We start from the raw sequence: 26,387 nt of genomic DNA, 5'->3' as shown, positions 1-26,387 counted from the left end.
CTTTAAGGCTAGAAACTCCAACTTGTGCGCAGGGTACCTAGTTTCACTAGAGCTTAAACCGCGACTTGCATAAGCGATTACCTGTGTGACACCGTTTTGCACTTGGTATAGCGCTGCACCGAGTCCGGTCGTACTAGCATCTGTGTGTACTAGATATGGGAGTTTTGCGTCAGCGTAGCCAAGAACTGGCGAAGTGGTAAGTTTTTCAATAATAGTTTGAAAGGACTTCTCACAGTCTTGGCTCCAACGATTCCCAAAGGGTTCTTTGGGGTTCAAGTACTTTGATCTACATGGTGGTGTTTTAAAGTTTTTCCGTTTGGGTGGATAACCAGCCGTGAGAGATGTTAGTGGCTTGACAATATTTGAGTAATCTTTAACGAAGCGTCGGTAATAACCGGTAAATCCTAAGAAAGATTGGAGTTCCTTCAAAGTCTGAGGCTTCGGCCATGTTTTGAGTGCTTCCACCTTATCTGGATCGGTTTTTATGCCATCTCGAGATACTATATGTCCAAGATAACGCACAGATGTCTGGAAAAAACGACACTTATCTGGTGATAGCTTGAGTCCGTATTCTCTAAGCCGTTCAAGAACGTGAGAAAGTCTGGTTTCGTGTTCTTCCAAGGAGTTGGAAAAGACGATCAAGTCGTCTAGGAAAACTAACACTTCCTTCAGATTAATGTCCTTCATACACTTTTCCATAACCCGTTGGAAAGTGCTTGGAGCATTTGTTATTCCTTGTGGCATACGGTTAAATTCATAAAACCCAAACGGGCAAACAAAAGCAGTTTTAGGTTTATCCTTTTCACACATCTCTATTTGATAGTAACCTGACTTGAGGTCCATCACAGAAAACCACTGTGATCCAGCGAGAGCAGAAAAGGACTCCTCCAAGTTAGGCAGGGCATATGCGTCGCGAATGGTTTGCAGATTAAGCTTTCTATAGTCTATACATAGACGTACCTCACCATTCTTTTTCCGAACTACCACTATTGGTGAGGCAAATGGAGACTCCGACTCTCTTATTATACCGGTTTCCAAGAGGGCTTCCAAATGTTTTCTCACGGCTTCATAATCATGTGGATGGATCGGCCGAGATTTCTGTTTGAATGGGGTCTCGTCTTTTAAGTTGATGTGATGTCTTATCTGTTGTGTATGACCAAAATCAAGATCGTGGTGCGAAAACACATCGGAGTAAGTGTTAAGTTTGTTGGTGATCCTCCCTTTCCATTCTTCGGACAAGGGCGAAGTACCGAAGTCAAAACTGAGAGGAGGGTTTGAAGGTGAAGTCTGTTGCTGCGAACTACACGCCGCAAGTACTTTCTGATCACTTTTGTCAGGTTCTGGATATGGCATAACACGATCGGCTTTAACTAACTCAGCGATCACACAGTTAGTGGGTAATGTGATGTCATGGTTAGTTTCGTTTCTTAGTACAACAGGTACTTTGTATGGACCATGTGAAGGTAAGGAAATGAGGCAACAGTCTACAATTATACCCCCTGGTAGAGAACCATTGGTGGGTTGTTCAATGAGTGCATAAGGCTCATGCTTGTTTTGGCTGGGTTGCATAAACCCTTCTAGTAACAGTTTTTTATTTGCAGGGAGAACTTCTTGGGTTCTCCCTCGAAGCTTCACCACACCAACTCGTCCATATTTGCTTTGTTTTTTTCTGACTGCTAAGGCTTTTAGCACGTGTTGGTACCCATAAGAGAGTGCCTTGGAATCAGGTAAGTTATTGGCAGACAATTGCTCATACAAAGGATCGAGTGTGTTTGTGCCAATGAGTAGTGGTGTATCAGAGTTTGAGCTTATATCCGGAACCACTAACGCAAGGGTAGGTAACTCAAGTCCAGACTGATCGAGCTCTTTTGGAAATGTGACACTTATCTCTATGTATCCTAAATAAGGAACTGCTTGACCGTTTGCGCCCTCGACTTCTAACAGATTACTGATGGGTTTAATTGAGAGGTCAGGTAAGTGTTCTTGGTAAAAAGAATTGGCAATGGTGGTTACCTGGGACCCTGAATCCAGTAAACAATTACATTCAACACTGTTAACTGAGACTGTAGCTGTGCATCGCCCACCCACTAATCTTTTGGGAAGTTTTGGCACTGAATGAGCATGAACTGGCTTGCAAAAAAGTCTCTCTGTCCTTTCCTTAGAGGGACTTGGTTCTACTTTAGCACCTATCTGTCCCACGATAGGAGCTTCTACCGGTTTAAAGGAGGAGACTGAGCAATTGGCTTTGACATCTCCCACTCGCGCTGCTTCTGTCTAAGAGCAAGTCTTTTAGTTGCAACTAGTGCTGGATTTGGCTCGTTGCTACAGCTAGAAGCTATGTGCCCATCTTCTCCGCACTTAAAACAGTATCCAGGCTTTGGTCTGGGCACCACTGCAGTTATCTGCTGAATCTGTTTGGGCTCATCTGGAATTTTAGTCCCCACACGGGGTTTTGACTCTTTTTGAGTTTTCTTTGCCTTTTTATCTGTGTTGTTAACCTTAAGCTGTGCAATTTGGCTCCTGAGCTCAGCGATTTGTTTGCGTAAGTCATCACAGTTATCATCTATTTCCAGTTCACAAGTGTTTTTACTCTGAGAGCATGTTGTTTGCACATTTGAATACACTCTAGTTCGTTGTGCCCCTAAGTGTTGTTTCATGCGTGCTGCTTTAGTAGCCTGTTTGTCTTCTTCAGTGCGCAGTTTGAGGAGAAGTGCTGTAAAATGAGGCGGGTTGTCTTTCTTTTGTTCGAGTTGCAGGTTTGAAATCAGCGAGCTGTCCCAACAGCCTCTGCAAAACTGCTTGAGCAGCTGCTGGTCGGCGTCACTGGAGGAAATTCCATTCCTCTGAATAACTAGGTTTAACAAGGTGTATAACCTCTGAAAGTAATCAGAAGGTTTTTCACCACTGTCCTGGTTTGTGTTTAAGAAGCGAGCAAAGAGCTCGTCGCCGTCTTCGACAGCTGCGTAAGCTGAATCGAGATGTTCAAGGTACGTGTCCGGGTCGGATTTTGGACTAAGAGCTTTAACGATGCTCGCTGCTGGGGCTGACAGACTCTCCACGATTCTTCGTACAATTTGGGACTTGGTGAGTGAAGGATCATTTATGCATAACACTACACTACTACGCCAAGTATCATAGTCAGTTTCAAAAGAAGGGTGTGGAACTCGCCCTGAGAACGGTTTTAGTCTGTATTGTGAAGTAGGCGGAGGGATAACCTCACTGCTTTTAACAATGTGTTCCACAATAACACGCTGAACCTCAGGTGTGTTTAAAAGATTTGGTGGAATGCAAGGGTTTTGTTTTCCAGTCTCTGTAGGTGGACAATTGTCCTTTGAGTTGTTCATATAGTTAACTTCTGGTGTTAAAGGCAGGGAATATGTAACTTGGTCACTATGGAGCATTGGCTCTGGTTCAGTGACTGGTTCAGATGCATGGGTATCCCTTCCTAAAGATTCCCCAATTTTTGCCAGTTCCTCCATTAGAAGGTCTTTAAATGATTGATTGCTACGCGCAGCTATGTCCCTGAGCTCTGACAGATAGGCATCAGTGGCAGATGTGCTAGTTTCTAGACTGTACGCGCTGGCTAGGTCTTGAATATGGAAGAAAACATCTGGGTTCCTAGTACAAGGTTTGTCATAGGGTAAACATTGTTTCTTTAATTCCTTAACAGTGGCTTCATGTTGAAACTCCACAATAATCTGATCACAGTTTGGTAACTTAATGCGCCTGTTAACTGGTCCGAATCCTTCCATAAACCCAAAGACTTCGTTATCAAGGTCTGTATCAGTTAACCCACTGATTAAAACAGCATTTGAAACTTTGACCTTTTCTGTTTTCACAACTTCCATTTTAAAACACTCAAAAGTACCAATAATGCCAAAATGGCAAACCACTGTGATCTCCAGGCACTCTTATGATGTCAGTCAATGGTTAGCTAAGGTAACAACTCTACAATTCTCCTGGCTGGCTCGCCAAGTTTTATGTAACCGGATTACAGGATACAATAAGATAATTAAAAGAAAAAATAAACAAATGGGCCAATAATTAGGTTCGGGGAGAATTGGAGGTTGTTTAAGAATGACTGGAGTCACGGGTATAGCATGAAACGGTTTATATACTAAATTTTAATAATAATGGGAAATATAACACATAAAGATAACACACAAAAACAGATGAAAACAATCGACAATAGTAAAATGCTCGGTATGAGATTTGATCATATGAGTCACAAGTCAGCCGGCGTCAAGTCAAATCCCCACGCTTGGGGTGAAAGTCAGAGTCCGGTGGTGCGATTTTTTTCCTACCGCACCGTTGAGATTGTTCACAGAAGAGAGCAGTCTGCTCTTCAGTTACTTGAGATGTCCTGGTTCGTTCAGTGGTTAAGGCTCGCCATCTCCCTCGTCAGGAAGAAATCCAGTTCTCGTTCCAAGTGAGTGATCATAGGAGTCGGGATCAAACCCAAGGAAAAAAAAAACCCAGCCTGTAAACAACAGGACTGTTAGCGAGTTGGCATCGACCCTTCTCGTCACATCACAGCATAAAGTCTTACAGACTTAACAAATGCTTCACTCTATTGGCATAGCCAATCATGTTTGGGTTCACAGTTCAACTAACATAACATCAATTTGATTGTCTATTAAAATAATTCTCAGTAGCTCTGGAAATATAATTACATATGACAACAATTGTTCAGCTCAATAGGCTCAGTTAGATTCTATTACTCTACACTATTCAACAAGAAATACATTCATGACAACAAGGATACATTTAGTTGTGTTTCTATACAGCATTGTGACACCTTGTATATCTGTAACACAATAAATAAATAAATAAATAAATAAATAAATAAATAAATAAATAAAATGTTCTATAACAAAATTCAACAAAATATAAATTCTGGTCCTTTGGTCCACCTTTGTAAAATAATTCCTCCCTAATCAGTTAGCTTTTATTTATTTTTATTTATCTATTTTTTTTTATTATTAAATGTTTGGTTAAGGGACGCATTGCTAATTCTATGGCGTTAGCTATAACGCCCCTGAGGACCTTGTACATCTAGGCCGTACCACCATTAACTGGCGGTTTGAGCCGTTAACTCCTGGGAATCCTATATGCCGTACCGCCGTTAACTGGCGGTTTGAGCCGTTAACTCCTGGGAATCCCATATGCCCTACCGCCGTTAACTGGCGGTTTGAGCCGTTAACTCCTGGGAATCCCATATGCCCTACCGCCGTTAACTGGCGGTTTGAGCCGTTAACTCCTGGGAATCCCATATGCCCTACCGCCGTTAACTGGCGGTTTGAGCCGTTAACTCCTATATGCCCTACCACCGTTAACTGGTAGTTTGAGATGTTAACTCCTGGGATCTAACGTCTAGCAGCCCACTGCTGTCACCTCGGTTGCTGTAATTAGCTTTTTGAATTTAATAATTTACTGAATTTAATCTCATTCACTCACCAACGCGCTCCAACGGTTCCCTCCTACAGAGGATTGGTTCACTCTGTCGTCTCCACACAAATCTATAAGAATGGAATTAATTTGATAAGCTATTTAAGTTTCCTTTTTTTTTTTTAAGTTGCATCGTTAGCTTTTTCTCTTCTTTTTTCTTTACTCACCGCGTTGGTTCCAAGTTCCTAGCTCTTATTAGAAGGAGTCAAGTCCGCCTCTCCCTCTATCTATGCGGCACCCAAATCAGGGTTCTTCACGGCCTCGACCGTTGTTTTTTTTTCTCTCTCTCTCTCTCTCTAACCGCTCAGTCTTTGCTTTCTGTATCTGCGTGCTGCACAGCTGTTTGTCTCTCCTCTCGCTCAGCTGCGTCGCACGGTTTTATTTCGCGGAGGCGGGACTTATTTCTCTCAGCCAATGAAATTTCAGATTCCCACCTGGACCAATAGTATACAGCTTTCCTCTTCTGTTTCTGTTAGGGATGTTCAAGATTCTTGTTTTAACCGATGTTTAATATTAAACTCGTTATTTTAGTTATTCACCCTTCCAATAATTCATTATGAAATTATCTATTAGTTAATTAGATATCTATTAATTAGTATTGTTAATTTCCTTAATTTATATTTTATATTTTATCTAAATTGAGGATGGATCATATTAGTAAGCCAATTAGTTAATACCTCATTAAGGTTCTAGCTTCTGGGTTACAATGAGAATCAGCTTCATAGCTTAACGCAAACCAAATTCTTCCCTTTTGCACCCAGAACTCAGTTCTTCTAGAGACGAAAGTTCTGATAACATCATATTCCCACATAGGCAGCATACATCAAATTCCATCCATCACAGTAAATATTAGTTAACTTGTCATGTTTTAATTGTTTGGAAAATAAATTCTTACTTTTATAAACCTGACTCTTTTCTTGAATCAAGACGAATTGTTCTACAATCCCTGAATAAAAAAAGAATCCTAGAATCTTCTGATTAAACATCCAAAGACCAAGCAGGTTGATATTCTATATTTATATAGAGTATCACAGCTTATTGGTTATAAGTAGAGGTAATATATTAAGCTCTTAAAGCACTATATTTACCGACTCCCACAGAGGCTTTGGGTCCCATTATTAAAGTATTTGGTAAGACCAGACCAGGATTTGAGCCCCAATCTCCCAGTCCCAGGGCAGACACTCTACCACTAGGCCACCGAGAAGATTAATACACATAGTAAAAGAATATATAACTATGTTGTCAAATGTTTTAAAATGGTTTAAGGGACAAAATGCTACTTCAGTGAATTTGTCAATTTTTCAGGCCCCTTTGGAGACTCATGACCAAAAGCACATGTTGTTCTGAAAGAGCTGAGGGAGTTGCTGTGGACCCCTCCTCCTCCCAAAGCACTCACAGGTGGCCCAGTCCTCCACAGCAGGAGACATTAACCACCTCCTCTACGTTGTCTGTGTCTCTCGTTGATTTGTTTCAGGTTTACAAATGGTTTTTAAATCACTTTTTAAAAGTATGTCCACCTTATTTCTCTCTAATACAGTCATTACAGTACACACATGGTCAGATTAGGTAATGACATCATTTGGTGACTTCCAGGTCACCATTACCTTACTGAGAAGTTGACCACACTGCTTGTTTCTGAGTTTTTTTTTCTACACTGAAAATGACAAGCACTGTATTTTGTTGTTTCTACTGTTTTGTGCAGCCAACAAGAATGATATGGTGATAATAAAATGTGCTTGCAGGTGGAAATATTCCTATTAGACCACTTGTACGATAATCCAGCTCAGTGTGGCTGTTTATGTGTTCATTTTAAAAATGATTTTTATTGACCAAAGCAGAGCAGAATGTTCCTAAAACAGCAAGGAAAATACACCACTGGGTCATGTATATGAAAGCCAACACAGAACAAATAATGTGTCGTCCTTTTATTTCAATGTGGGAAGCATCCCGTGTTCCAGTAAAGGTCAGGATTCAGTGGGAATACATAATAAACTAAAGAGCTTTCAGCTGAGAAAATGGAGTTTAGGGAAAGCAATCCTTTCCATGACGACTATACTCACAGCCTGGCAACCATAAACCTTTTCACCATAGCAACAGAAGAGGGGAGTCTGCATTATAAAAATCATAAAGTATAATCACTGGCATAACACACACACACACACACACACACACACACACACACACACACACACACACACACACACACACACACACACACACACACACACACACACACACACACTGCAGGACTGGAAAGAAAATCACATAGCTTTAAAGCAAAGCCCATTTTGATGCTTAGGCACTTTCAGCTGTTATGTCAGAATGAACCAATGAGTGCACATAAAATATGGTTGCTAGCTACAAGCTAACTGAAGCTGACGGCGGTTGGCGGGCGCTTTTAGCCAAAAAAACGCAGATGAGTGACACTGCTACCCTCTGCCTTCTAGGCTGTAACACTTAATGTGAGGCCAAGGCTGAGGCCTTAACTGGATCAAGCAGGGGGACAAGCTGCTAGCGCTAGCACTGACGTCTCATCTGCTACCGGTCAATCAAACAGACACCCCAGTTTAGCATAATTTCAAGCTTTAATTGCATCTAAATAGGTGAGTTACAAAGAAATTCACCACCAGGCTGTAAACAAGTTTTTTCTGTGGAAGTCGATGGGAATATGCTCCTTTCTGGATCCAGCCCCTAGTGGTTTAATGGAGAACTGCCACTTTTGTCACTTGTGTAGGTTTCACTTTGGCAGCCAGCAGAGTTTCCCCCTTGGGATGAACCAAGTCTTTATGCTGCAGAGCTCCATCTATCATCTGTCCATAACGATGTCTGGTGTTTCAGCCTGATGTTTTCATTTTACCTGAGATATTTCCACTTACACAACAGTGTGTGTGTGTGTGTGTGTGTGTGTGCGCGCGCGAGCGTGTGTGTGTGTGTTAAAGCTGGTTCACACATCCCTTCCTAAATTCTCTCATAACCCATCTCTATGTTACAGCTTTTCTATGCTCATGTGGTTGAGACTTCAATGCTTCATCCTGGCAGGAAGAACTGAGATAACTTTTATTTATTTGTCTTTGTTCTGCTGAGAACTGCAGACTGAATACTACCAACTTCCAACCCACACAGCCAGGAGGGTGAGAGGAAATCTGCTAGAAGATATAATCCTGATGAACAGTGCCATAGTTCTTCAGCTGTTCTACAGCTGACCAGATCATATATATATATATATATATATATATATATATATATATATATATACACACACATAAATCATGTACTTTAATCATTCATATTAAAAAATATATAGTTTGAAGGGGAATAAAAGGACATCAACACACATTCATACAAATACATCCTGTATGTCAGAAATGCCTCACAGTGACAGTTAATATGTATTGAAATGAACTTTTACACAAATATGACCTGTAATCATTGGGTTGCTGGTTTGAACCCAAGCCAGGACCAGAAAGCACTTTGAACAGCCTTAGTTTGGAGAGAAAGTGTTTTCTTCTTGCTGTGTTCATGAGCTATATTAAAAAGTAATGGTAAATGGTCTACACTTGTATGGTGCTTTCTGAGTCAGAGGGTTTTACACTACAGTCATTGTTCACCAACTCACACACACACACACATTCACACGGTGGTGGTGATGAGCTATAATGTAGCCACAGCTGCCCTGGGGCACTCCGACAGAAGCCACCACCCTTCTCCAAGGACACAACGACTGACAGGTGCGAAGCCTTGGTTCAAACCACCAACCTACCGATTGTGAGTTCCTAACTCCTGAGTCACCGATCACCCTCTCGTCGACTAGCCTGAACTCTTCGTTCTTTCGGTCACTACCCAAAGCTCGTGACCATAGGTGAGGGAAGAAACGTAGATCGACCGGTAAATTCAGAGCTTCACCTTCTGACTCAGCTCTCTCTTCACCACGACAGACCGGTACAACGGTCTGGATTGGTGCAGATGCAGCACCAATCCGCCTATCGATCTTGTGCTTCATCTTTCCCTCACTTGTGAACAAAACCCCGAGATACTTGAACTCCTTCACTTAGGGCAGGACCTCATCCCTGACCCGGAGAAGGCTTTCTACCCTTTTCCGAGTTTAATTGTTTGTAGTTCAAATTTTACATGTGATGTTTGCTAAGCCTGCACCACGAGCCAAACCTGTTACAGCACCTTAAAACAGGCGGATTATATTTTAACATTTTATTTCTCAATCTTGAAAACAAACTTAAAAACAACAATAAACTCTTTATGTATTCATATTTTAGATGTTTTGATTAATTAACTTCATGCTTCTTAATTATTTAACACTTTCAGCTTTGGATTAAACCCGCCTTCCATGCAACCAGAACTCCATCATTACCCTTCAGACAGCATCTTCCTGACCCTCTCCTTCTCTGCTGTCAGCTCCACTTCAGCACTCCTGCTGCGGAACAGTTTCTCCTCTCCGGGGCCGTTAACCGTCAGCAGCGGCGGGGAATGACGCTCCTCCGACAGCTCCTGCAGCACAACGACGGGGGACAAAAACACAAAAAGAATTTCTTATGACACGGGCTCCATTGGAGAGATGAAACCAGTTGCAGATCTTCAATCAGGCTGTTTTATTCAGCTCAAAAGGTTTTGGAGGGAATGTAAGAAAAGAGAGAAAAGACCGAATACATCTGCACTTTTTCTGCACTTGTCTACATTTTTTTTCAGCAAGGATTAAATGGATCCCTTCTTGTAATTTTGGCCTAAAGTGAGCCTCGGGCCTTTAACTGAACACCCAGATGTGTAATTAGAACAAGAGAAACAAGACACAGGAGGAACACTGGCCTGAGCTCGGCGTGTCCCATCTGGGCTCCTGTAAACAGGCTTTAAGCAGAGCGAGCAGCCATGTGTGCAGCGCAGCTGTTTCGTCTCCACACAGCCTCAGAGCTCTGATTGGACTCAACAAGAAATTACTGATGTGCAGATTCTTGTTCTGTGGGTTCATCTGCTGTTGGTGTGTAAATTAAAACTATGCACACCACGGCGTCGTGCTGCGCTCTGAAGGTCTGCTGAGAAACTACGTTTAATGCAAACCGAGTCGAAGGCTCAACTCGGGGTCAGCGAGGAAGAATTGGGAGATATGTTTGCTGAAAATGACGTCAAACTCCAAATCCAGCTGAGGTTTTCTTTTTTACCCAACCTGCTTTGAGGTTTCCCTTCCCCGCAGACCAGTCACACATTTGTGAATCATTCGTCTTAATTAGATGCTAAAACAACAGCCTTATTAAAAGCATGCTGATAAATTATCACCGGCACATTCCAGATTCGCCCGTCTCTTTATTTTCTTCTCCTGCGCAGAAGTCTAAACTTGAACTCGTCAACCGTCGACTCTGAGAGCATCACAGCCCTGCTGCGCTGTAGAAAGAGCTTTTATTATTAATTTGAGCAAGCCTGACGGCTCTCCCTCGAGGACAGCGGTTTATGATCTTTAACTCAGTAACTATTTTCCTTCTTTTGAGTATGTGCAGGATTAAAACTCACAGCCCAGGCATGTGGGTGATCTCTGAGGAGGGAAAAATAAAGTCTAACTTAGACCGTCCCGCTCCATCCCGAAGACCAACCGATCCTGTGTGTCTCTGAATAATTCATCCCGCAGACAGGAGCACACATTTACTGATTTTATCATGTTGTTCCCTGTTAAAGTCAGTAAACTACATCCTCCAGTAAGTTGTGAAAACGTTGCAGCACGCTGCCTTGTATCGTACATCTTGAATAATATATGCACACTTAACATTCCGTACGGTCCTTTTGTTGCAGCAGCTTCACGAAGCAGCGTTTGCTCTGAAGTCAACTTTAATCAGAGTAAAGATCAAATATTGAGCTTAAAAAGGCTCCCATCCCTCCTGCTTGGTGTTGTCACGCACCTGAGAGAGCTGAGATGGATGAATGCGTCCCATGATGCACCAGGGAGGAGGGAAAGAGAAGAGAACAGGGATAAGCGTATTAGATCGTTCACACAACATTAGAGAACACGTCCTGTACGGGACGAGTCATCCGCACGTTTTCGCTTCTACGTCCTCGGGTTTGTTTCCAGTGGGATGAATAATTAGCAGAAGTGTAATGTAAGGATTCCCCTCACAGACTCCATAACGTAAACCCTTTATAGTGAGAAAACTGAGCTGTTGTAAAAGAAAAAAGAAAATCAATGGACTCTTAGATACTTTAAAAATTAAGCAGCCTTTCTGAGAGCTTTCCCCCTGATGTTTCTGCTCGCTGTTTGTCTTAAGAACAGCCACACTGATTACTTATTCATCAGCATCAGGCTGTTTTTCTTCACCCAGCTTGATAAAAGCTCCCGTTTTTACATTCAGTGTTTTATTGAGACCTGAGTAACTAATTCATGTGATCCGTGCACGTCTCCCCCGACTCACCTGTCCCATGCACCTGCTAAGCACGCAGCTCCAACTCTGGTTTTAATGCAGAGTCTGGGCTTTAAAATATTGATGTGCGGTATTCCAGATAGCCTCTCTGTGTGCATCAGAGTGGGTTTCATCATTTGTGTTGAGAGAAGCTGAGGAGGAGAGCTGCAGCCTGCAGGCGTTACCGCCGTTACCCGTCATAACGGGCAGATTATGCTGCTTATTTACTTTTACGGTCTAGTTTGGTGGTTTCCAAACATCAGAGCACACTGACGCTGCTTGATTCAATAACACGTTTCTTTACACAAAACACAAAATAAGATCTGTGTTTAAACATCTTTACCTCTTATTTGGACAGAAAAATGACGTGTTTATGTTGTTTAATTCAAAATAAAGTCATCTTTACTTTAGATGTGAAATAATCCTACCCGGCGCAGAATAATTAACTGAATGGAAAATGGTTTTATTTGACGATTTGCTGTAGCTGAGCAACAAAAAGGAGACTTAAGAAGATGCACAAAATACCATATTTTGGTTAAGAAAAATTCAAATGACATTTTTGTGGAAATATTGTCAGTGAAAAAACAATTTGCATGAATTAAAGATGATAATTTTCTTCTTGAAGTGATTTTTTGTTGCAGTCCTGAAACACAATCATCCTCTATGGCCACCAGCTTCATTTAGAGCTGTTAAATGTATCATAACTTTATCATAATAATGATAAATATCCTATTAACTCATAAAGATCTACCATTAAATATCTAACGTACTGCAGCTTTTATGGGTACAACAGAATGACATGTTTGAGCTTGAATTTTTAAAAGTCTCACAGGAAAAAAAGTCAACATTTTCCTTCCGAATGTAAAAAAATACTACATTTATTTATAACATACTTAATATTCATGGTATTTCATCACAGGAGTGCCAGTAAACCATGAACCAGTGAATTTGAGGTACCATGCCCTCATTAAGCATCACTGCACCATAACATGCCTGATTCAGGCCTTCAGTCATGAGATGCAACATCTATAAAAATATTTTAATAACTGGTTTCCATGAATCTAATTACTTGTAATTATCAGGACGAGTGAGTTCTGTGCCCTCCTTTATCTGCCTTCGTTCAGCGCTCGCTGACTTCTCCATCTCTTCCTGCATCTTATCCGTAAGCTCTGTAAATACGGTGGGAAGCTGAGGCTTTACTGCATGCAGATCCCCTGCTGCCACTCACGCCTCAGAGACACGACGTGCGCTCTGCAAAGGCCAGAGGCTGCAGAGTAAACAGTCACTGACCAGGACCGGGCAGCTGGTGAAAAGTGAAATCCACAGATGCGCTGACTGGGTTTCCCTTCATCGTTTGTTTTTGTCATGATGCTTTATGATAAACATTTCCATAATCTAGAGTTTAGAATGGTTGACCTGTTTGCTCACACAAACAACAATTCCCAAAAGTGTTACAATGCAACTCTAAACTAACATCAAACTGAAGCAGCCGTGGATTTGTTAGCACTGTAGCTCAGAAACTCCCCGCCCTCAGCTCACATTAAAGCACGTCTGATGATTATTACACAGGTTTAGGTGGTTGTGAGAATCGGTGAATAAAATCCTTTTTCCTCTGATTTATTTCTAAAAGTTTCAATAATTTATTGCTTTTTATTTTTGTGTGTGTGTGTGTGTGTGTGTGTGTGTGTGTGGTATGAAACAACATCCTGCAGCTACTCCTGCCTGTCAACACGGAAACATGCAGAGGCAAGAAATCTATTTCACGCACGTTCAAAAATCAACACGGGGGGGAGAGGAAAATCTGCTTGAAGATCAGGTTTCTCTTGTTTTCTTCATTCGGGTGTGCACTGGGAAATTCCACTTTTAATCCCAAGAGGTTTCCTCTCATTTTGATTAGACATATAAATTTAAATGAAACAATTCTCTCTTTCAGAAGAGATTTTACGGGGTTTTTGCAGCCCTGTGGCCCGAGGAATGAAGCACTCTGGTTCTTTAGCGATAGGTGAGATTAACAACATACTAAAGGGATGCAGGATTTGTTGCGTCTCACGAGGTGAAGGTTTCAGGTGGATCTGAGTAGATCTGTGTGTCCTTTATTCCTCTACTGGGTGCATGCTGCAGATCCTGGACACAGAATGTTGACTCATCCCAGGTGTCAGTCTTCACAGGACATCAGAAAAATGATGGAGGTGTGAAGATGAACAGTTTAACGTCCAGACGATGAAAAAAGCTTTAATGTGACGTGACCAGAGCGGCAGCTCTTATGGTTCATTGAAGTGACAACTCTCTCCATCTTTTCCCTTTGCTGACAGCTTTACTCATTAATGTTATTAATGGAAGTTAGAGAGATTCCTGCAGCAGCATCTCCAGAAAACATTTATTATCTGAGTGGAAAACACTTCTCTGTGTGACCTTTGGAAGGTCATACGTGTGAATGCACATGTGGGATAAGAACCTAAACAAGCAAACATGACCTTTAACCTTGGTCTTTGGTGCAGCTCCTTTTAGCATCGAGTTTTCTGAGACAAAAAACAGAATCTTGGGTTTTGTTGAAAACAATATTTACTGAAGAGTGGCCAATAAATGTCACAGACGTTATAAAGTATGGCTCTATTCCTGCTGCGGCCGCCTTGTGCTGCTGACCTTATCAATGTCTCTGTTATTGTATCCATGACTGTTTTCTCTCAGCCTGGCCAAAAAAAAAAAAATAGCCGAGACACACCATCACCTTTTATCTGAGAGTCTGGGCGCTGAGGTCGCTGTTGGCAGCATGACGCTGCAGTCTCCCAGACCTGCTGAGTGGCTCTTTGTTAGGACTCACCCCCGATGCACAAACGCAAAAGCATTAACAGCCTCTTCACTCTGTTCTGGATCTGCGCCGCTACACCGACAAAATTCACCCCGAATCTCTGCAGAAGAAACAAACAACTGGCAAAACTCCAAGAGGATGTTGGTTTGCTGTTTTGGGGTTTTTGTTTGCCTCTTCTATCTAACTTTGCTCAATTAAGTCCCAGCCCTCCAAGCAGACTGCGTGCTTTTTCAGCGAAAAGTTTTCTAAAAAAACAAAATAAACAGTAAAAAAGGAAAATGGAAGTTTTCCACGGCAGGACAACTTCCACTTCTTCACCTGAAGCTGATCAAGTTCACCGAGAACCCACCGACCCCGGCAGGATGGAAGCTGTCTATCCTGCAGTGCCCAGATTCCTCTCAATTAAACATGAATCAGCTCCCTCCTCCACTGTCCCCATTTATCCTCCCTCTTCTTGACAAGTCATTGTGTTTCTCTTTCAGGCCCAGTCATACTGACCCCCATCACACCTTTAGCTCAGCATGCTCGCTCCAACTTCCACTTTCATTTGCAATGCATGAAATCTTTTTATGGAGTTAACCGACGAGAGAATAATGGAGCACCAGATGGGGCATCAGCTAATCCATCATAAATCTAAATATGTTTAAAATAGAAAAAAAAATGCGCAAAGCATTACTGCTGTGCTGTCGCATTAACCCTGGGATCATCATATCTTTCTGAAGGCCACAGGGCCAGCTGGCACGACCCCTTCTTATTTAAATCCACATCATAACACAATGACAAGTAATAACGTTCATTTCAACGAGGGTTTTCTCAACGAGAAGAATTTTTCAGCAATGAAACGTGATAAAATTTTGCAGATGAGACTAAATGATTCTTTCTGACCACGGGGAGACAATGAAGTCACCGTTAAAACAAGATGTTGGATTCAGCTGCAATAAAACAACCAGAAGAGGTGAAAAATACGTAGATACACATATTTGCGACAATTTGCATGGTGGGAAAAAAACTGCTTAACAGCAGATAAAACTACATAATTAAAAACTGTAAATTTGGAATTACACACAGGATTTGATCTCTTTTTCAAGAGAAACTTTTCTCAAGATTTTTTTGTGAACGTTTAGAACAAAGTGGATGACAAGAACCAGACACCAGGCTCTGAATATCTCTGCCATTCAAACTCTGGATATTCTCAGAGCATCCTGGAATGTTGTGTGTGCTCCAGCATTCTTCTTTGTTTTTTCCTCTCATCCAACAAGTGAAAGTTAAAGTCCCATTACTCATCATCATGGGTGAAATTACATGTCCGCATTTGACCCTTTCCCATGGGGAGCGGCGAGCTGCAGCAGTGGCTGAGCTCGGGAATTATTTGGTGGTTAAATCTTCATTTTCCAATCAGTTAAAGCTGAGTGTCAAGCGGGGAGGCAGGGGTCCCATTTTTAAAGTCTTTGGTATGATCTGACCAGATTATAACCCAGATCTCCCAATCCCAGGGCGGACACATACTACTAGGCAAGGGAGCCGCTGGCTTTGCTCCCAAAACGAAGATGCCAAAACTTGCAGTTCCACCCTCCTCCTCTAGGGGCTGGCTCCAAAACAGAGCAACTTCCCATTTACTGCCAATTCAATAATGCTAATTTCACAGCAGAACTAAACATGTTTACAGCCTAGTTAAAAAAACATTAGTAGATCTAGTTTGCATTCATGATAACTGTGAGGGGGTGACATTTTTTGCAACTTTTCCTTTTAAGTGCTTGAAATTCTGAATAATTAATGAGCATCAGTGCCACAAGCTAGCTCTAGGAGCTAGCTTCGCAGAAAGGCCTCCGCCTGGGCCTCACGGTAATAGATGTTCGGCCATTTTGACTCTCTGTACTTTAGTTGTGTCCTCTGTGTTTGGATGCTAATTGTGGAATTATTTGGACAAATAGGGCAATGTGGTTACTGACTGCACTAACGGATAATTCAAGCAGCTTCTGTTTAATTTTTATCAGTAATGTTAATGTGGCATACCAAAAGGCCAAGTATTTCATCATAATGACCAGAAGTTAACTTTTTGACTTGCAGGTACAACTGCGCCACACGTCCTCCTGACGCATCTGTAATTTCTGTATTTCACTGGTTGAAGCGGGGAAGCTGTTAACATCACACTGCTCGGTCAAAAATGGGTTAAATATTACGTGTTGGTGGGGCTGGCTGGCTGACTGAGTACTGAAACTTGTAAACGGACCGAGGCTAGCTAGCAGAGGCTTCAGGGCTTTGCTGGTCCACTGTGGTCAAAGACTCGCGAGGTCGCCACTGCAGGGAGGTTTGCTGAGTTTCGGTAACATGGCTCTCTGTTTAACAGTGGCAGTCCTGTGATCAGAGATCCCCAAATCTGCCACTTCAACCTTCTTAGGGAACTCAGATGAGCAAGGCGGAAGCCCGGCTGCAAAACAACTGCTTCACGCAGGCGGCACGCTCCTATTTCCAGAGACACGCCGCACGTCTGCCTGGCTTCCATGCTAGGTTTTCGTTGTGCGGCTTGCCTGTGGAGCTCTCTGAAGGGAGATTACCGAAATACAGAAGCTCTTTGAATTTATTGTTGAGCACCGTGTTTTTCTTGCTAGAAGCACCCAAAAAACCCTTTGTTAGCTTCAGTTAGCATGTAGCTAATTTACTGCCGATCTCCGAACAAGGTGGAGCATAACCTCACGCATGCGGCCAGGGTGCCCAGCTCCGATCGCAGCGCTCTGAGGCTCGCCTGTATTTTAACTGTCCAAATAAAAGCTCTGCAGGCGACCAGCATGACTACAGCCTCGCAAGGAAGCCAAGTGGCTGCATGGGTCGGCTACCCCAAAGCCCCATCTTAGCTTCTTGGGTTAGCTAAGTTAGTTAGTTACATTGGTTCCTTTGTTACAACCCTGTTCCAGCCATAACAGCCCAACCCTCAACTCCCCCCTCTTTTCCCATTTTGGGATTGTCTGGGCGTGATGAGACATGTGACAGTAAAAATGGAAGTGGTGGGAACCTCTCATTTTGTCTAAAAACGTATCATTTGAGCCTATAGACCAGGGGTCCTCAATTATAATGGTCACAGGGCCACTCACAAAAGAGACCCAGAAGAAAGAGGGCCAGAGGGGGGGAGGTGTTGTGCTGCTGCTGCTGTTTGGATCGCTGGCTGTCCTGTGGGACCCTCACCATGTAACCCTCATGTCCATGCTGTCTCTGGAGGAGCAGATAGGAAACAAGATCTCCTGCAACTTAAAATGAACCAAAGCTTCCTCCCAGTTTCTCTTTAAGCTGAAATTAACATCATTTTATCATCATGAAACAAAAGAATAAAGTGGAACAAGAACTTCTATCTTCTATTTCTCTCCACTTTTAACTTCTCCGTGTCCCTAAATAAAAGAGACAGATGATTACGCTGCAGCCGCCATCCCTCTCTCTCCCCAAGACTGGATCTCCCGACACCACAACACTCGGTCTGACTGAGCGCTTCGAGGAGAAATAATAATCATCCTCTCTCTCTTCGAGGAGAAAAAATAATCATCCTCTCTCTCTCTCTCTCTCTCTCTCTCTCTCTCTCTCTCTCTCTCTCTCTCTCTCTCTCTCTCTCTCTCTCTCTCTCTCTCTCTCTCTCTCTCTCTCTCTCTCTCTCTCTCTCTCTCTCTCTCTCTCTCTCTCTCTCTCTCTCTCTCTCTCTCTCTCTCTCTCTCTCTCTCTCTCTCTCTCTCTCTCTCTCTCTCTCTCTCTCTCTCTCTCTCTCTCTCTCTCTCTCTCTCTCTCTCTCTCTCTCTCATCGAGCGAGCGGAGCGCGCCGTGCGACAACCCGCTCAATTAACATAATTTACGACCCAAATCCAACAGAACCGATCGGGCTGATTCGGTTCGGGTTCAGTCTCAGGTTATAACTCCAGCACTCAGCCCTGCAGTGCCACATAAAGGCTGACCAAAGTTTCCTACCCGGTAAATGTGGAGAACACCGCTCTGACGGATTTGGATGCTACGCTGGTGCTACCTTTAATATAACAAAACTACATTCCACTATAATTGATTATGCTACTCTTCTATGATGCAGAATCGTTTATGCCTGCATCTCATGCATTGATTATTTGATTATTTTCCTCAGCTCTACCCTACACCTCCCGGTCGGCCGTCGGGATGGGGGTGGGGGGTTTGGGGGCCACAAAGAGAGGGCTCGCAGGCCGGACGTGGCCCGCGGGCCGCCAATTGAGTATCACTGCTATAGACATTATATATATGGCAAGGTGGATAAACGAGGGCCCGGGCGGGATTCGATCCCCAGACTCCCAGGTGAGAGTCACACGTGCTAACCAGTCAGCCAAAGGGACCTCCCCTTGGCCATTAGCTAGGGCACATGATCAATCAGGATACAGTGACACTCACCCTGTCACATCTATGTCGATGCCACTAGGCCACTGAGAAGGACATTAGCAGTAGCTCGGGCTCGCATTACCAATGTTTATATATCACCAATTGTTGAGGTGGGTTGCGACATGCAGGTTGATGGTGGTGTGTCTTAGCTAATGATGTGTTAAAGGGAAACGTAGCAGTTTTGGCTTGCTTTTAGCACCTTCTAGTGTCTGTTTAAACCCACTGTCATAAAGCCAAAACTGAACCTCTCCTCCTTACTGTGCGCTCATGTTTTTAACGCTCTAATCTAACTGCTGACATGTCTCCTCAGCTTTCTTCAGTTTCTACAGGAGCAATTCATTACTAAATCAAACAAACCAGCCGTGTTCACGATCTAAAACATGCAGGACACATATCTCTTGTTCTCATGATTCAGAAAACTCGATGTTGACTTTTGTTTGACTCCTATTGTGGTCGAACATTCTTTTTATTTTTTTTTAGCTTCATCAGGTGTTTTCTTTGTTTTTTTTCTGAGGCTCCACCATGATAAACACGTTACAATAAATGCTAACCAGGTATAGCACGTCTGTTCTGAGGTGTAAACATGGATTGCCATAAAGTGTGACGACTTTAGGGCAGCGGTCCAGAGAGGCTGAAGTTGCAAACAGGGTATCCTGCTCACAAGGGTGGAGGGGGCTGAGAGACTCTTCATTAACCCTGTAATGGGTCATTTTAGCACCTACTGGCTCAAAAATCGATTTAAAAACTTGAAAAAGTTGCTTAGTTTGCCTTCAAAGCAGCTTTTCTCTTTGGTCTTTACAACATTACTAATTTACATAGAAAAGCACGTCAGAGACGGCACAGACATTACAATAGAAACCCCAAGCTCCAAATTCAACAAGGTAAATTTTGTTTGAAATTCTAAGACTGCTTTAATAAATGGAAGGATGTGTCACCTGAGGAGCTGCGATGTTGAGTGCCGGGTTGGCCAGTTCAAACCTCTCCTGTGATTTCTCTCTGACCAGACGAGCTGCTTCCTTCACCTCCTTAAACTTCTCTGCAAACTGCAGGTAAAAGCAAAGGAGAGACAGAAGTCAAACTCTAAAAAAACAAACTTCTGTTTTCTTCTTCAATAATTAACTACTTCTTCATGGTGAGACTATTTTACAGAAACAACTGGAACACTGGATGGATTTATTGCTGCAGAGATGTTATCTTCAACTCCTTTCTAGTATTGCAAACAAAAGCTCTTTTGTGAGTAGAACAGAAACCAGAAAGGTCAAACTAGGTATTTAAATTAATGTTGCAAAATATCTGCAAAATCCACACATTTGCAAAATGAAAAGGTCAGTTACTTTATGTATTCTGAACACGTTTTATAAGAACAGGTTTGAATATGATTGGAAGGCAGCAGGTGCTCGTACGAGCAGTCCTAATGCAGCGGAGCGTTGTCGGCGTGAGTTCACCTGCTGCAGCTGCTGCTCGGTGGAGAAGCCCAGGCCGTAGACGGTGTTCGCGCGGCTGTCTGCCCACTGACCAAACTTCTGCGAGGTTTTGGTGAACGTCATGTTGGGAGTGATGGTGCTGTTGATGATAGCCTGAATCCGCAGGAAGAAAACATGATGAAAATCATTAGTGAGATTTCAAAACTCTAATCCCAGTTGGAGAGAAAAGAGGGATGTTTTTATTTGGTAAACAACATGATGAAACACAGAAATTCGGTTTAAAAATAAAAAAATATCACAGAGGACATGTGGTTCATAATTACACTGCAGGGAGTTCAGTAAGTTGTGAACTTCCCCTGCAGCAGTCATGGTGCACTGACCCAGGAGCATCATGCATTTTTAAGGTTAAAAATAAACTTTCTCTTATTAAGAATAACATCAGGAGTTAGTCACATTATGGGCGACATAGAATTTGTATTTGGGTCATTTTTAGGTAAATATCCTCAGTGGAGGTTTATTCTAGAGCTACAAATAAAGATAAACACAAAGACATGGAAAGATCAAACAGAATAGACTTGTTGTGTTAAAGATGATTTATTCCTTCAATATTCCCATGTTAACGACTAGATCAGGTGGATCTGTTCCCAAAATGATTTCTTTTTGTCTCATTTCCAAAAGCCTCTGGTCTCAGGAGGGGGAATTGGCCCAAATCTTAGTTTTCTCCAAGTTTTCTTCTCTAACAACGATGGAGTCGGGACTCCCAGGTGCTCGTGGTAGATGCAGCTTTACTAACTGGGACAGGTTATAAATATTCTGTATCTTATGCCAAATGTAAACACATGTAGTTTGAGGAATCTTCTGCATGAAGAGTCCTAGATAGGAATGAGTGAATTTTTGTTTCAGGTAGGTTTTGGACTCACCTTGGTCCCGCCCACACTAATGACGCGGTAGACGCTGCGGCTGGCATCGAAGAAGAAGGACACGGTGACGGCGTGTTTGCTGGCCGGCAGCCAGTTACGTTTGGTGGCCGGATCGATCTGGAAGACATGAGCTCTGGCACTGAAGATGGGCTGCTCCCTTTCAAACACAAACCAGAAGAAAAGAATAAACCAGAATGAAGTTTCTGCTGATTTGGTTCATTTAAAAACGCAAAAACAAAAAAAAAAAAACACAGAAGAATCAATGACTTCTGATGCTCCTGATGACTTTCCTCCTCAATCCGGTCCACCTTAAATCTCACTAACAACTGCTGCATATCTTAATTTTATTCATGCACTTTCTTTTTAATGTCACAGTTATATTTTACATGTAAAAACAAGCAGTGTTCTCAATCAGCAGCCATTTCACAATAATGATTTTTAAGTACTTGCAGTCCCAAAGATCCCAAATACGACTTGTTCATTTGAATCCTTTGTTACCCGATCTCTCAACAGATTGATGCTGATAATATAAATTGTAAGCGGTCTTACACAGATAAACAGCAGTTTAAATGACTGGACTTTTGCATGACGGACTGTTGTATCAAATGATAAATTCATCCAAATGTCCACTTTTTAAACATTAGGATGTTTATAGTTATTTTTATATTTGACATCCAAATACAGCACTTTGTTTTACCATAAGCTTTTACAACAGATATTCTTCGTACCAGTAAAACATTTCAGAGAAATATGTTTATTTCTGATAATCATCCATGAAGCGGTTATAGAACAACAGGAAACTGCTCTTGAGCCTCTATTTAACATAAGGAGCCAGGATAGCCAAGAAATCTGGACCAACCATTGCAGAAGCAACAAGACTTGCAGGTCAGTCTGGCTATACTCCAAAGTAGCCTCAGCAGGTCTTCCACTGACCAGAACAATTTTAGGTAGGGCAAATCACTAGCCTACTAGTGAACTAGACCAAATTCTTGCTTTGCAAAGTTTGGTCTAGGCATGCTCCACTGGAACCTCTGCAGCCCCTAACAGCATTCTGGCTGGCCAATCACAGCTCTCTAGAGGGGTTTCAAACACATAAAGAGCTGTGATTGGTCCATAATGGTGGGCCAATCATAGTGCTCTATCTGCTTAGTGAACAAATCACAGAGCTTGATCTGCTTTGTGGGCCAATCAGGGCACTCTATATGCCTGGTGGGTGGGATGATGCAACAGAGTGAAACAAGAGTATGTCACATTCTTTGTCCAGTAGCATGCGGAGATCATTTGAAAGACAACGGTAGAACCCGCCCCACAACCGAGAGCCGTCAATGGAGCGTTGCCAGACTAAATAATACATTTATTTAGTCTGGCTTGCCAGGCTAGCAAATCACAGCACATTTTGTGGGTTTGGCAGCGGACTGTGATGGAGAAAAGCTACAAACATGGCGTATGCTCAGGAATGATGCTCATCTAAAACGGCTTTGGCATAGACTTTGGACGATTTAGACTTGGGCTTTTCTTTGACATATGAGCAGATGGAGGTACTTAAGTCACTTATCACAAAAAGGATGTATTTGCTTCTTTTTCTACTTCTTCTTCAACGGTGTAGTGAACTGCCCCACTGACTGACTTCCATAGCGAATAACTACTGATGCTGCCTGAAGCTAGAAGCTCTTGTGTACAGTCGTGTACAGTTAGCCTGGCCAGCCATGCCCATGCTTCCTTATAACCCCACTTCCAATGACTTGGACATGTCTTTAAAACCACAACAAGAAGTGCTAAAAGCCTTTCTTCTTAAAGAAGTTTGTGCCGTCGCTAGATGCCATCTTTTTCTACAGCTATAAAACTACAACGTCACGCCATACAGTCGTCATTTCCACTTTTTTTCTGATGTCTAGCCCCACCCCTCATGAGCCTCTCTGACTCTGAGTATCCAGACTCGTACTCTGTGTAGAACAGACAGAGGACGAGTCTGGCAGGCTAGTGTGCAGATCCAGATAAATCGATGGATCTTTCTGGCGTTCATTCAAAGTCTGCATATTCCCAGTACATCCTGGAATGTTACATGTGGGCTCCAACATTCTTCCTTGTTGATTTGCTTTTAATTCCCTTTAAACTGTTTATGGGAATATTATTGCATTTATGGCTTCATTAATTATGAGACGCTTCAGATGCAAAAACAATAACATTAGGCAAAGTATTTAAGCTTATAGACCAAACCCTCAACATCAGAACTCATTGAAATAACAGATAATTATTTTTGTGTTCCAAAGAGCTCGAGGTCATGGAAGCCATCCCGTTCTACAAACCTTTCTGATGCAAAGACTCCTTAACCTCCAGCAGTCCAATTAGCCCTCCTGCTCTCTTTGAAGACCAAAGAGTGGCCGTGAGGATGAATTATAACGAAAAGCTCGCAGGACGATGAGGAACTATTCAGGCCCTTTGGCGAATTCTTGCAACATTACACAGCTAATGGAGTTTGTACAATGTTAACGTATGCAATGAGCCACCTCTTCAAGTCAATTATAAATGAACATTAATGGAGACAAAGAGCACTGGGAGGAGGCTCTGGTCTGTCTCTCACCATGAGAAAATACCATTAAATAGGTCAACACTGGCTACGCATAGAATCATTCCAGCTGGATTTATTGGGAATTACTGAACATTTGCATTCAGACAATAGATGTTATTGTTCAGGCACAAAATCCTGATGCTACAATAGACAATAGTCAAACAGCAGCAGAGCCAAGACAGCAGATTTAGGTTTTGTCCAGGTTTAGGACAGCTGTAACTATAAATAAATGTTGCTAACTTCTTAGTGGTTTGTTTGATGTCCAGACAGGATTTCAAAGAGAACAGCACAGGAAAATGGGATTTTAATCAGCGTCATTCACACTCACAGACACCTGTGGCTCATTTTAAATGGGTAGAATCTATTTTGCAGGGCTGTGCGTGATGTACCAAATATGCAATAATTACCAAATATGTCAGCGACATTACAAAAAGTCCTTCAGAGTAATTAAGGAATCATCAACCCAAAGACTTAAAGAAGGGACCCAATGCTTCCCTGCTTGACACTCAGCTTGGGGGGTTGGATTGGGGGGGTTAAACCACCAACTGGTTCAAGAGCTCGGCCATAGCTGCTGCTCACCGCTTCCCACGGTATGGGTCAAATCCAGAGATGTAAAATAAAATCTTCTTGGTTTCTTATTTCCATAATTAATTAGAAATTGGGTCTAAATGGATTAATATCAAATCATGTTTTAGGCACAACCCTGCAGCAGCTTTACCTTTTAGCTCAGATTAGGTATCTTTTACCTGTGAAACTTCAGCGCTGAAGGCTAAACACCAAACTCCAAACCTATAAAACTGTAAATCCTGCAGGCAACGCTGTGTTTGCTCCTAAACCAAACTGTTTTTAAAGGGGGGAACAACACAAAAAGATGGAAAACCTTTCCAACAAGCAGCAAGACCTGACAAAACTGCATCACAAATAATCACGACACTGTAAATAAAACGTTGTTAGAAAAATCATAGCTAGGACCAAAGTGAAGCAGCCTGTCAGGATTTCATCTCAGTGAGAAATGATGACTGACTGCTGGTGGACTCTCAGCAGATTCCAGCGACATTAATGCCACGTCACTCATTTAGCCCACTCACCACTTTGCTGTGAAAAGCCAATCAAGCTAATCAGGCCAGACAGGAAGCATCATGTCGACGTTTGATGAAATGAGGAGATTAAATCTGGATTAGAGAACCTCCTGAGGTGAAAAGGCCTTCCAGCTGCTTGCCACTGAGGCCACATCTGAATGAAAGGAGAGTAGGAAGAAATGTCTGCAGCCGGTGCCATTATTTTAATTTTACTAAACCACAGGAATTATTTTATGGTTAGTTAATCAAAATAGGTGCTGCAAGGGTGAAATTGTGCATGAGTTATTAGATCTAAGTGATGTAAGGTTATTTTTTTAGTGACACCGCTGATCTAACAGTCATTAAAATCACCCAAAGGGAGTCTGCCCTTGTAAAAGTCAAGGAAAAATGTGCTTTTCAAAACAACCATGACATTTTGAAATCTGGGGAAGAAAAATTATTTCAGAAAAAGCTGGTCAAGTCGCGGTCCTGCTGCTGTGGACTCAGATGCTCCTTCATAAAGAGGAAGCAGGTGTTGTTCAAATAATAAAAATACTTAATTAAAAACCTGTCTCTCTCCTTCTTTTCATCCACCACCCCATTATTATCTGTTCACCAACGGGCTCAGTCTCTCTGCACTTTAATTAATAAATGAAACTGACTTCACTGGCTTTTATGTTAAGCTCTTTACAGCAACGAGAGGTGAGTTATGTTCATAATAAACCAGAGTGTAGAACAAACATCTACACAGCCCAACAGTGTGTGCTTCTCCTGGTGAAAAGTGACTTCATTTTGTAAAATGTGCGTGCATGTGTGCATGCATGTGTGTGTGTGTGTGTGTGCTCTGTCTTCTCGATTACCAGTGAGTCGTGGCAGATGGCTGATCCTCTGGAGGTTTCTTCCTGTTAAAAGGGAGTTTTCCTCTCCACTGTCGCTGCATGCTTGCTCAGTGTGGGGATTGCTGTAAAGTCTCTGACACTAGTCAGTGACTCGATGCAATCTGCTGGCTTTCTTATAGGAAACTTTTAACTAATTGGCTTAATGAACTGAACTGAATTGGTATGTGCCTTGAGACGACTCTTGTTATTTGGTGCTAATAAACTGAATTGAACTGATTTGAAAATAGCTCATTTCTTCTAACATAGCTGTTACACATCCAACTGGGTTTAGACGTTCTTTCATCTAAATGAAAAATTAAACATACAAATATTTCATAATCATGACAACATTTTGAATTCTGGTGTCTTACATATTCCATTTGATCTTTACAATTTTTTCATTTGATCAAATTCCCTCCAGGCCTTCACATTTGTGTGAAATGAAGATATCAGGTATAAAATTAGCATTTTGTGAAAAGGAGAGGAAACTGTTTTTTAAGTATGAAAACAGA

The 26,387-nt window shown here is 42.2% G+C and overlaps 1 protein-coding gene across 2 annotated transcripts in view; it reads right to left on the bottom strand.

Annotated features, from left to right (window-relative positions):
- The window catches only part of LOC107392834 (homer scaffold protein 3), a 59,688-nt gene that overhangs the window by 16,466 nt on the left and 16,835 nt on the right, over nt 1–26,387 (bottom strand). For both annotated transcript variants that reach the window (XM_070554227.1, XM_070554226.1), the window contains 4 exons: nt 21,371–21,527; nt 20,472–20,603; nt 19,962–20,069; nt 9,815–9,951 (listed from right to left, as the gene is read on the bottom strand). In XM_070554227.1, coding sequence (XP_070410328.1) covers nt 9,815–9,951; nt 19,962–20,069; nt 20,472–20,603; nt 21,371–21,527 — 534 coding nt within the window. The remainder of the gene's footprint in view (nt 1–9,814; nt 9,952–19,961; nt 20,070–20,471; nt 20,604–21,370; nt 21,528–26,387) is intronic.

The sequence above is a fragment of the Nothobranchius furzeri genome, chromosome 8 (assembly GCF_043380555.1).
Source record: "Nothobranchius furzeri strain GRZ-AD chromosome 8, NfurGRZ-RIMD1, whole genome shotgun sequence".
Taxonomy (NCBI): Eukaryota; Metazoa; Chordata; class Actinopteri; order Cyprinodontiformes; family Nothobranchiidae; genus Nothobranchius; species Nothobranchius furzeri.
This window is presented reverse-complemented; position numbering and strand designations above follow the sequence as displayed.